At 36.9% G+C, this 12,454-nt stretch overlaps 1 protein-coding gene across 16 annotated transcripts in view; it reads left to right on the forward strand.

Moving 5' to 3' along the window:
* adgrb2 (adhesion G protein-coupled receptor B2) overlaps positions 1–12,454 on the forward strand; it is a 232,946-nt gene that overhangs the window by 135,112 nt on the left and 85,380 nt on the right. For all 16 annotated transcript variants that reach the window (XM_043217683.1, XM_043217691.1, XM_043217679.1 and 13 more), the window contains 6 exons: positions 446–552; positions 2,579–2,773; positions 3,359–3,427; positions 7,210–7,318; positions 7,462–7,608; positions 11,878–11,953. In XM_043217683.1, coding sequence (XP_043073618.1) covers positions 446–552; positions 2,579–2,773; positions 3,359–3,427; positions 7,210–7,318; positions 7,462–7,608; positions 11,878–11,953 — 703 coding nt within the window. The remainder of the gene's footprint in view (positions 1–445; positions 553–2,578; positions 2,774–3,358; positions 3,428–7,209; positions 7,319–7,461; positions 7,609–11,877; positions 11,954–12,454) is intronic.

The following is a 12,454-nucleotide window of genomic DNA, read 5'->3' on the forward strand; positions in this document are numbered from 1 at the left end:
GTATCAACTCCACATCCCGGCCAGCACCGACTGTCATGTACACTAACCCCCAAAAGAAAAAACTATTCCTGCAGAGAACGATTCGCCTGACTTTTCCGGGTTACGTTTCCACGTCTGCCTGCGTTCCCTGTGTGATTTTTCAGGCCCATTTTTATCCCAGTGAGGGTACCGGGGGTGAGGCCACGGTCGAGTCTTATTGGCCTTGATCTGAATGATGCAATTGGCAGAAATTTTTAAGCAAAACTGAGATTACTGCAGTGTAAAATGACTCAAAACAATACTCAGAACAGACATTATCCCAGACATTATCGTGTGTCGCTTTCCAGTGAAGTCTTTTATATGAAGCGTGCGAACATCGCAGTACGTGTCTGTCAAACCTTGACATGTTGTTATTGCTTGTGCCCAACGGTGATAACGATCTGTTTTTTCTTCCCTTTCCCCGTAGGATCTGCTAGTCGTCGTTGTTTGCTGGACGCTAATGGAGTTGCTTACTGGGGTCCTCCGAGCTTCGCCCGATGTGTCTCACTCGAATATAGATATTTACATTTATCTGTGAGTACATGGATACGGATGACGTGCTGTGAGGTCACAAAATGGGAAAACCTTGAATATTAATTTGTTTATGCACATTTTTTAGCGATCTTTTGTTGTTTTGATAAATAGTTTGTGTGATTTATTTAGAAACTGGCTCTGTATTAAAGTTTTTTTGGTTTTTTTGTACATAATAAGATAATGCTACTTGTTTTCAGAGATCATTTTAAGCTTTAGTAATAATAATTTTTTTGATTGACATGTTGTTGTTATTGTAATTGTATTGTAATACTAGAGTAGTGCTACTACTGCAAATACTACTAAGTATAATATTATAACTTTGCATTATTAGTAGTAGCGGTAGCAGTGGTATAGTAGTATTAGTATTGTATTGCTATATAAATTAAACGGTAGTTAAACGAATGTAAGATATATCACCTTACAAGCAAGTCCTGATATTTTATGCTAGTACATTTAGTTATTTCAGTTTAATTTAATATTCTAGTTTATTGTAGTTTTATTTTATATTTGGTGGTTTTTTTGAGGGTGCATGGAAATTTTTACTGGAAAGCAAGACCAAAGTCAGCATGACTGCAGTTTTAAGGGAGGAATCACACGTAGGGACTAATTCAGTTGCCTAGCTGAACTTTTGTGACATTTTATTTGACAACTTCCATCTGCTAGTGTCAGACCCTGAATATTGTAGCCTAATATATAGCATGGATGAGCAGCTGAATATTAAATAATAAAAGTTTAATACACCAGATTCGTAGCTGTACATCAGTGCATGTCAGAATCACAGACAACATTTGTTTTCATTTTGTTTGGTGGTTTCATTAGAGGGGATAACAAGCCACAGAAAAGCAATAGATTGGAGTGTGTTTAAAGGGCCGTGTGTGCTGGAGAGAACATCCCTGCTGTCACTTTTAACAAATGATAATAACGACAATGACCACTCAGCAAAACACTAAAAAGAGTCAATTCCCCTGTCGGATCCCAGCTCATTATAACACACACACAAAGAAAATGAAAACCACTTCTTGGTGAAGATTCCATAAATGCTTAAAAGCTTGAAAAGCAACAAGACCAGTCCCACAGCTTTTTTTATCGATTATGTACTTTCTATCTGTTGCTGCATAACCTCTGTTTAATGATTGATTACTTCCTAAAAGATTCAACAGCCTGCCTTCACGCTCTCTTTCTAATTCCTCAGCCACGACCTTTAACTTTGAGTTCATAATGCGAGTGGGTTTTAATGCGGTCTCGACCGGGGCGTGATGTGACAGGGTTGATTGTGCTCTTAACCTGTCCGCTAACCCTTCATTATAATCAGACAATGCTTAATTAGCTTTGATTGCCATTGTCTGCCACCTCCTGCACTCACAGTACTGTCATTAGACAGTCAACACTTCGCTTGCTGACGTTCGACCGCAAACAAGAACTCTGTTAGTTGATTCGCTAAAGGAGAAGTTGTTTTCACTTTGTTATGCTCGCAGCTTGGTCGACTATATATGGGAAGTAGATTAAGGCGGCTGTCGATACTTTCAAACTGCTTTCGCTTTTCTTCAGACCCGGATCAATGTTGTTTCTGCTTCAAAGCCAGCGCGTTCTTCTGCACTCTGGCTTACCTTTAAATCTGCATCTACACTTCAGGGTGCTTATTTATTCACTTTTTAAAGTTAGTTTATTTATTAAGTTTGTTTTTAGTGAATGAATTGTAAGCGTATTGGTGCGTTTGGGGTTCAAGTCAATACTGCTGCACTTTTCTAAACATGCTTGTACATATATTTTAGCATATTAATTATTCTTTCAGCTAATAGGTGAGCATGTATTACCATTTTTAAATGAACAGAATTCCACAGATCCACCATTAAAATCGGTGGAGAAAATGCATTAAAATTCCATGTCTGCTGATTTAATTTGCTATCTCTCTGGTTTTATTTATAAACCCAGGGAGCAACTTCATGCTTCTGTGGTTATTATTGAGGTTTATTTATCAGTGTCTGTGCATAAAAGCGTGTTTTTGTTTTGTTTTTTTATCCTGTAGTTGCGAGAACATCTTGCGAAGGGTCAGAGGACCCTGGCAGGGGAGGGCATGTCTCAGATCGTGAGGAGTCTCCTGGAGTTAATGTCCCGTAAGAATTATTATAGCGGCGACCTCTTATTCTCCGTGGAGATTCTCCGAAATGTGACGGACACCTTCAAGCGAGCAACCTACATCCCAGCTCCTGACGACGTGCAGGTGTGTATTAGTGATAAATGGCCTGGCAGAATTTTTTTTAATGTTTTCCACGGTTTGTACAGATTTTTAAGAGCTTTTAGCTGGCATGATTAGAAAAAGTGCATATACTCCATCCATATTTCAAAGGTATACGATGGCATGTATGTTATACAGGTTTAGATCAGTGCTTGGCATGTCAAATTCATAGTTACATAATTGCATACATGTCAACTTCATAATCAGTTTGTTTTATTATTGCTTAATATGTGCACACTCACACACACACACACATATATATATATATATATATATATATATATATATATATATATATACACACACACACACACAGAAACGAAACGAAGTAGAAGCATTTTACTTATATATATTTTTAGATTAAAGTTTTGTTTTTTTTATTTAACTCATGGACACACACACATATGTATATATATATATGTGTGTGTGTGTATATGTCTATTTATTCATTCGTTTATTTGCAGGGCGGAGTAACAGATTTGGAACATTGCATTTCTTTTCTTTTTCATTTTTTCATCACACAATTCCTATCTTTTTGTTTTTACTGTCTTCTTTTCCTTTCCTTTTCAGAAATTCTTCCAGATTGTCAGCTTAATGTTGGACATTGAAAACCTTGAGAAGTGGGAAGACGCTCACCAGGTAAAATATCCTTCCTCGCCTTTTTTCAAGACACCTGCAAATATCCGACCAAAGAGCACAACTATTCATATCTGTGCCATTTTAATTTCCCCTCAGACCGAGCTGTGTCATCAAAGCCAGGTCTGATCTCACAGATTAACAACAGATGTAATCAGACTGGCTTTGGATGTAATAGAAGCCGACTGTGAAGTGTGTTGGGAAAGGGATGTGCTGTTAGAGCTGCCTCTTTGCATTACACCGCTCCATTAGACACTATTTGACTTTAGACGCTATGCAGTGAGGTCCATGGTGACTTCCATGTCAAGCCAGGACACTTCTGCATGGTAATAAACTTTCCTCAACTCAACCATCCATGAAGCCTTTTTTTTTTTCTGGTGAAGGCCCGCTCATGCCCTGAGGCCTGAGCTAACTGCAGGAGATCATATTCTGACTCACTCAAGAGCATACGCGTTTTCTGGGGATGTCAAATTACTGACACATTATGGCATGGTTAAACTTTACAGTCCAGAGTTCTAGTGCGCATCCTGTCAGGGTTGCCAAATCCGTTCTTGTTCCAATCTTTCTGGGTGAAACGGCAAAAGATGCATAAATGAGTCTTACTTTATGCACCAATTTGTAGTTGAGTTAAGGCAAGCATATTATTATTGTTCATATTTAGAGGCGTGAATTTGAACAAACCTGTCACATTTAATTGTTTGTGCTATGTACGTGTTTGATTTCTTGTTGAGGACATATTGCTCACACTTTATTTTAAGGCTCAATTGTCGCTATTAACAAATCATTAGCTATAACTAAACTCCTGATTCACTGCGTATTAATAGTTAGTAAGGTAGTTGATAAGTATTATGGTCATGCAGAATGTGTGCATTGTAAGAACTAATAAACAGCTAATATGTTAATAAAAGGCATGCAAACAGGCAACTGCTGAATAGTTGGAATTGGTCCCTATATTGTTATTGTGTTATTGTTATATTAAAAAATCTAAAATGTTTCACAATGTACATTTTTTATTTTATTTTTTTAAATATGTATAGTCTTGGTAAACATGGGAAACCTGTTTCAAAAACTTTCAAAATCTCAGCAAAAGACTAATTATAGAACTGCTAAACATCCAAAATATACCTGCATTAATTTTTGAAATACAACATTGTGCAATACTGTGCTATTGCTATGCCAAAATGAGTGCCTGACGCCTTCTGCTAACATAATGCACCGCAGTCACCAATGTCACTTCCTGTCCAAATGCATTAAGGTTCATACATGTGCAAGTAAAGTTCTTTTTTTAAATTATAGACATGGGATATGTGGAGGTAATGGTGACTAATGGTCACATACGGCGCAAAGTCTGTGCGGCACATGCTCGTGACTCCAGTGAACGTTTATGTTTGTGTACGTATGCGGGCGCCAGGTGCTTAGCTCAGCGTGACTGAGCCAGATTTTGGTGTTAAAGCACAGTTGAACGGGCAAATCTTTGACACACCTCCTGCTCTCCCTGCTCTGTAAATAATCATCTTCTCCTGTGAGCCTGCTGGAGTGTTCACCATGTCCCTTCAATCCTCGTTCGATCTGCCAGAATATTAAAGGGGAAGTGTTTCACTTTTTATCTTAAAATACTTTTCTTAGTGTAAAACTACAAGTAAGCCATTTATACAACAATGACAGATGGGGACAGCTGAAAAAAGGTGTTTTTTTTTTTTTTTGCTACATTTTACTTTTATATATTTTACCAAATGTGACTTATGTAACAGTGTAAAAGAATATTAAGGCATAACTTTTTTTTGAAAGTTATACCATAAACTACCATACATATCTTTATTATTATATATTATTATATTATTATTATACAGTTGTTTTTATTATGTTCCCAAAGATTTAATTTCGGTAAAAACCCAAAATTAATTAATGAATAAGATTATATGTATTTTATTGCATCCTTGCCGAATAAACAAACAAGAAACAAACAAATAAATAATCCAAATACTTACACCAAACTTTTCAGCAGTAATGCAGTATACTGTATTTCTGGAACTGATTGGATAGTGAAAAATTTGCACTGCATATGAGTGCAAGTTACTGCATTTAGCACTTGACAATGTTATCCAATAGACTGTGACAGCTGAAAATCAAGTTATAACTTTTTGATTAAACTTTAGAAGCTTTTTGTCTCTTTCAAATAACTCTGATTAATCAACCGTAAGAGCAGGAGAGTAAACAGGGATGATGCTGATTTCATTTTGACTCTAAAATGGGATAATTTGCCTTGTTAAAGAGAAAATAAGTCCACAATTTCTGTTTTACCAGAGCCTATATATTTTTGTGCCAATTTTAGTTTTCATTTTCAGTTACAGCGAGGTTCTAAAAACAGTAGTATAATTTTTACATAAACACGCCATTTGTTGAGGTTTACACATGACAGCCTCTCACTGTTTATACTGTATGTCTGTTTGTGAATGTACAAACAGTTACATACTACATAGAGCTGCATGCCATGTAGTTTGGATGGGGTTTCATTGTTCTAACTTGTTTTTTGTACGCCTCACATGATACAACCATGTTTATTTGTGCAAAAAGCTGTATTAATAACTGTGAATTTAAAAATGAATATAAAACAGAATATTGTGGTATTAACTTGATGTTTTACACAACACTGTTTTTTTTGCATATGAAGATGATTGGCTGTCAGAGACATCAATTAATTATACTTAAATTTTCATTGTACTGAAAAAATATCCAAATATCCAACCTCCAAGATAAAAATGTTCTCTAAACTAGCATATTTTCCTCAGACTAAGGAAATTAGGTCGCTTTGTGAAAGATACCAGAAGTCTGTTTGATAAGAATGATGTCAGTTCCCCTCCAATTTATTTCAAACCAACAACAAGCACCAATCTGCTTTGTCTTTGTCTGGATCCATATAAAATCACCATCTGCCACATATTACAATACATTTAATTTGCGATAAATTCAAAGCTAATGCAAACCAGAAGTGTATAAATACTATAAATGGAGTCCCCTATGGCATGGAGCGTCGCCACTTTCCACAGACAGTCACAAATGGCTTTTTTTTTTTTTTTTTTTTTTTTTCATATGTTGTAAAGAGGAGTAAAATTCCAATTAGATTGAGAAATGGGCTCCGTGTACAGATGAACTTCACAGTGAAATGTGCAAGTGGCACGCTGTTTTCTGGAACAAAGAACAAGTGAATTAAAACCTGCTGCCAATTTATAAACATGACAGAGTGTAGAGCTGAGGGATGACGGTATATACTGTGCCTCATCTCACACGTGGATGCTTATTTTCCATCATCGTTTCACGCCGGCATCATAAACTATCACGATTTGGCTGTAAAAATTGCGCTGAAAGTGAAATATATTTGAAGGCAGAATTTATAGTTTTTTTCAGTAACAAACTGCTTTTTACTGTTGACAGTTATTCGTTTTTTGCAATAAACAGTTTATGGACATTTCATGGTTTTTGTCTGGTAATTATATGCGCTATTATGTACACTGCTAAAGTTTGTCTTAAGAACAAAAAAAACAACAACATTTCTTACGATCAGTGTTGTGCAAGGTTGTGCTGCTAATTTTGTTCTTCACACTAATATCTTCACCGCCATTTTTATCAGTTTATTACACCATTGAATAATAAAAGCATTATTCACCCTGAACTTTAGAAAGGTAGTTTATGTTTATGTTATGTTAAAAATCATACCCAAAATGGAACTAAACCTCATTTCTTTTTTCTTGTATGTGTATTTTTGTGATCCTGTAACTTCCTTCTAGGTCTCTCCGGGTTCTATGTTACTGATGCGAGTTGTGGAAGACTTCATTCATCTAATTGGGGAGGCTCAAAAGCCATTCCAGAGCTTTCTGGTCGTCACCAACAACCTCAGTAAGTTCCCATGGCATCCACTAAAGGGCCACAAATAAAGGTCATGCTGGCCTGCAGAGCAGAACTCTTAAAGGTGCTTCTGTGAAGCGTTTAATAATTTGAACTTTCAAGACTGTTAATCTGTCTTTCTCTGGTTCTGTCAGTAATCACCATCCAGAGAGAACCAGTTTCGGCTGTTTCCAGTGATATCAACTTCCCCATGAAGGGGAGGAGAGGAATGAAAGACTGGGCACGTTCTGCAGACGACAAACTCTTCATCCCTAAAGAAGTCTTCACCCTGTCTTCTGATGGTAAATGATATAAATTATGTTGGGTTATGTGCGTGTTGAGTGATAGGTTTGATTCCAGTTTGCAGCATTTTGTAATATTGCCAACGTCTTATTGTTCATCCAAGAAGGAAGCGAAGAGTGTTAGTTATGCCTGAATGTGATATGTACGATGTGTAAATATACACTATTGTTTGGGTTGTTTTCAATTATCTTGTTGTTTTTGTGGTAACAGTATGAGCTGCATTGCATCTCTGTGTGCAGCTCCATCATTGTTATTAATGAGATCCTTTGGTGTCCCGTCAGGGTTCTGCTACTTAATGTGTACAGCTCTGGCGTCCTAGCATGTTATATGACTCTCTTCCCTGTCGCGTTTAATGGTTTTAAACGTCTTTCTCCTGTTTTTATGCCATTCCTCTTAGAACATGTACAGACAGCCAAGTTCTGAGCATTGTAGCCGCATTTTAAATGCGGGAATGAGTCACCTAAATCAGTGATGCTCAACAGACTTTACATAGGCTGTCTAGCAGCGACCAAATACAGTTTCAAAATTGTTTGAATTGTTAAATTGAGTTTTGATGATTTCATGCTCTTGGCAGCCAACTATTCACTGCACAGAATGCATTGTGGTTAGCACAGAATGTTTTCTTATTGATTGCCCCCATATTTATGTAGTCTGGATTATATGTTTTTTTTTACTATAGTTTTGTTAGTGGTTTTGGAGGATAGAAGCATGTCACCGTCACATATGTCTTCCACAGTATGACAGACAGAACTTGTTCCAAGAGATTTAATTTGAGAAGCTTTAATGTCGACAAAAAAAGATACAGGAAATGGGAACATTTTTTTTTAGTTGACAGAAATGTTGTCATCATTTATTCACCCTCATGTTGTTTGAAACCTGTATATGTTTCTTTCTTATGTAGAACACAAAAGAAAATATTCTGAAGAATGCTGGTAATCAAACAGATGATGGTCCAGATATTGCTTTTCCTATGAAAGTCATTTTGTGGTCAGCATGGCAAAGATGCTAACTATTCAAGTTTAATTTGTGATCTTGACTATAAACGATAATGTATCTAATTTCATTGTTAGCTACCTAAAATCATTTTTATTTATTTTTGTCTGGCTGCAACTTTTGAGTAAAAATTGTACCTGAATTCACTTAAAAACTTTGTTTCTTTGGAGAATGCAAAAGCCAGGTTTGGGAAGCGAGCGCAAAACTAACATTGAAAATTAACGAATGTATTCTAAGATTTTATTTTTCTGTATTTTCATTTAAGACTGTCCTACAAAATATTTTGTTAGCAGGATTCTGTAGCTCTGTTGTCTTTAGATTTTAATGCTGATTTGCTGTTTGCTATTCAAACATATTTCCTCACTCAGTTAGATAGGAGCCGTACTTATATACCAATTTCCTGCAATGAAATTAGCTACCAAGATGGCCGTCAGTTGTTGTTTACTGTGTCTGGCGAACTGCCATTCTCAGGTAAGTAACCCAACGCCGTGTGTACAATTCTGAGCAGCATTAAGCTCTTGTACGTACAGATGTGTTTAGCTGACTGTGGAGAAGAACTGAATTCAATCAGTCAGTGGTTTGGGAAGAGACAGAGAACACAGTTGAGAGAATAGGAAGAATAAATGGGCCAATGAAATCATAGTGATCTGCCAGCATGACAGGCACTCAGTCCTCAGACTTCTAAAGATAGGGGGGAAACGAGAAATATTCTGCCTGAGAGAATAAAAACACAGGATGTGGGCAGGGAAGAGCTGGTTTGAAGGCTGAAGAGAGTGCTGAATGAAATGAGAAAGAAACAAACGGACATCAAAGAAATGACCATTATTGCTAGTGTCTCATCGAGTGTCTCAACAACTCCAGGCTAAACCATTACAGACCTGCCTGCCCGTGGAGGACCGCCCAGCAGGAAATAACAAACACTTCCTGTCTCGACACACTCCCCATTCTGCCCACTGCCATCGGAGATAAGATGGCTCCCTGGGCAGAGCTTTGTCCGGAATGGTTTTCTATTGAAAGAAGGAAAGGTTCATCAGGACCCTTTCTCAAAATAGCATTGTTGAAGTGATGGCTCAGAGAATAGAGGGTAGATAGAAGTCAGGCTCCATTCAGAACAGACCAACAGGACTTGTTGTGTGATTGTCATCCTTTAACTCATAGTTTAGCATGCAGTCAGAAGTGCTGTGGAGCTGATTGGCATTTGATTTTCTGAGTCTGATGAGAACTGCAGTGGTGCTGGATGAGTCACACGGCATTTGTCCTGCGACATCCATGTTCTCAGTGCACGGGCGATGCACGCCTCCCTTTATTCATCCTGTGACAGCAAACTGAGCTAAAATAGACTGTTTTGTTGGTCTTTTGAGATCTTGGGCACGGAGTAAGCAGTAAAACTGGCTTTTTTTTATTTTTATTTTTAGCACATGATGTTCCAAAATAGAACTGCCATTAAACTTAATGTGTCTGTCTGAGGGGAATTTTTCTTTTCTTTTTCTTCTTCACTGTGCTAAAGACAAAACAACTTATCGAGATATCATCAGGTAATAATACGTTTTGTTGTTTTTATTAATAATATAAATGCTGTTTATATGTATTGTGTGTGTCTATTGAAGCTAGCGTATCTTCCGCTCATTGTCAGTGTTAAACGTGTAAGCATCGGCGTCGCTGTTATTAACAAAAATAAAGCTAAGATTCAATTTCATTCAATTCAGTTCAATCAAAAGGGTTCGCTATTTGAAATAAAGCTAAAAATGACAAATATTAGATTAAATTATATAATATAGACTATAACTGTACGAAAATATATACCTTTAACAAAAAACAACATTATAACAAAACTATTTTTAATAGTTACATTATAAAAAAAATGACAACTTTTTTTAGGTTGGAGTATTAAAACGATTAAAACTAATAAAATAGATAAAAAAGATAAAACATGAAGAAATAAAATGTGACAACTCATAACAATAACTAAAACCTAATCTATAAAGTGAAAACAAAAAGTTCTAAATAATATAAAACAGAACAAAACATTTTCAAACCTACCTACAAATATGCTAATGAGATCACGTTATTCACTTGAGCATCATGACAAGCGCATACTTTTGCATCAGAGAGTACGCATATTGTGTTCAGTGATTTTAACAAGCTCTATTCGAGCTAAATTATTAAACCTAAAATTTCATAATGTCAGTGGAAATTGCAACAGCGATTCAGCCACGCTTGGCCGAGTTTTTCTTCATGAAATTTGCAGTAAAATCAGAGCTTCTGAAGCGCCTCAAAGCAGGGCTAAAAGCTCATTTCCCATGTCCGCATGAACTTTGAATAGCTGCGAGGACTTCCAGTGCCGCACGAGAACAACAGAGCAATGAAATGTGGACGGTAGGCCCGTTACACCACCAACTACTGTATCACTTTCGCTTTGTGTCCAAAGCATGTCCTCCATAAGTGAAATATGACGGCATTTACTCAGGGACGAGTCTCTCTGGAGGCCCACAGTGTTTTGAGGAGAAGAAGAATTGGATGAGACTGAGGAGGGATGGAGAAGAAAGAGGTCCTTGATAAATCTCGGAAAAGAACAGATGATGAGGTTCATGTGGAGGCAAGGCACTCGTGCAGAGTAGAGAACAAAACAAATGATATGAAAAGCCCGGAGATGTGTGCTGCTAAAACAGGGCTATATGGAGCCAGTGGGGAGGAGTGGACAGATGGCCTGGGAACACAATCAGTGGTCATATCTCTATCAATCCCTTCCTTTCTGTGTCTTTTAAATGTCAGGCTTTGTACTGAGAGTTTTCTCTAATACCCTTCCTTTAAATTGTGCAGCTATTGTGATCATAAAACTGTTGAATCGAATACGAGTGTGTGGATTTTTTGTGTGTGTAGATTCTGCTTATACTGCTTTGTTTTTGAAGCGGCATGTCATGGTCATGTGATGCGTTTTCCCTTCATACTTGATTTTAAGCTTATAGATAAATTACATTTTTTTGTTAAATATGTATTAATTTATAAAAAAAAAAATACAAAAATGTAAATGAAATCTAAAAATCTGTTCATTCATTCAAATGAGTACACTCCATTGTATTTAAAATATAAGGCAAGTATTTTATCGCTTGATTAATTATGAATTTTTCATATTCTTTTTTTTTTTTTAGAAACATGTCAGATATTTAAGATGTGTTTAGAAAGATTTTACCTTCTTTTTATGGTTCGATTTATTTATGAAATTCGGGATGTTTCAAGTGTTATGTTTTGACACTGTAACTCTTTCTGTCCCATAGAATCAGACGACACACCATATTTCGTCATCGGAGCCATCCTGTACCGCACCCTCGGCCTCATAATGCCCCCACCAAAGTAAGTCCAGTGTATGAGTGTGTGAGAATTCACGCGTTCGTGTGTTTTAATGCATTTTTGAAAGCACTTTCGAGGACACTCACTATGCTTCTCTGTATACGTTTGACACCAGCTCGCGGAGACAATGAACAATTATCAAAATTGAAATTGAACAAAAGAATGAAAGTGGAGCAATCATTAAGCCTGTTGTAATCTGTTTAGAAATTATCTTACGTGACTAAGATGCTTTTTTGGAGGTCTTGACCGTACTCTTTATATTCTGATGGGAGGTCAACAGTTCACACACTTGCTCATTGTGCTGCCACACCGTCTTGTGTCTGTAGTTTTACAACAGCAGCCTAAAATACATACCATGCTGTCTGTTCCTAGAATGCCTACTTTTCCTGCACCACCTGTTAATCCCTTGATCCATGCCATGGATATTCTGATGTTATGCCCAGGGAAGTAGCTCTAAAAGCTCAAATTAGCCATGTTATACAGCCTAAGCCTTATCAAACTGAC

The sequence above is a fragment of the Puntigrus tetrazona genome, chromosome 19 (assembly GCF_018831695.1).
Source record: "Puntigrus tetrazona isolate hp1 chromosome 19, ASM1883169v1, whole genome shotgun sequence".
In the NCBI taxonomy this organism is placed as follows: Eukaryota; Metazoa; Chordata; class Actinopteri; order Cypriniformes; family Cyprinidae; genus Puntigrus; species Puntigrus tetrazona.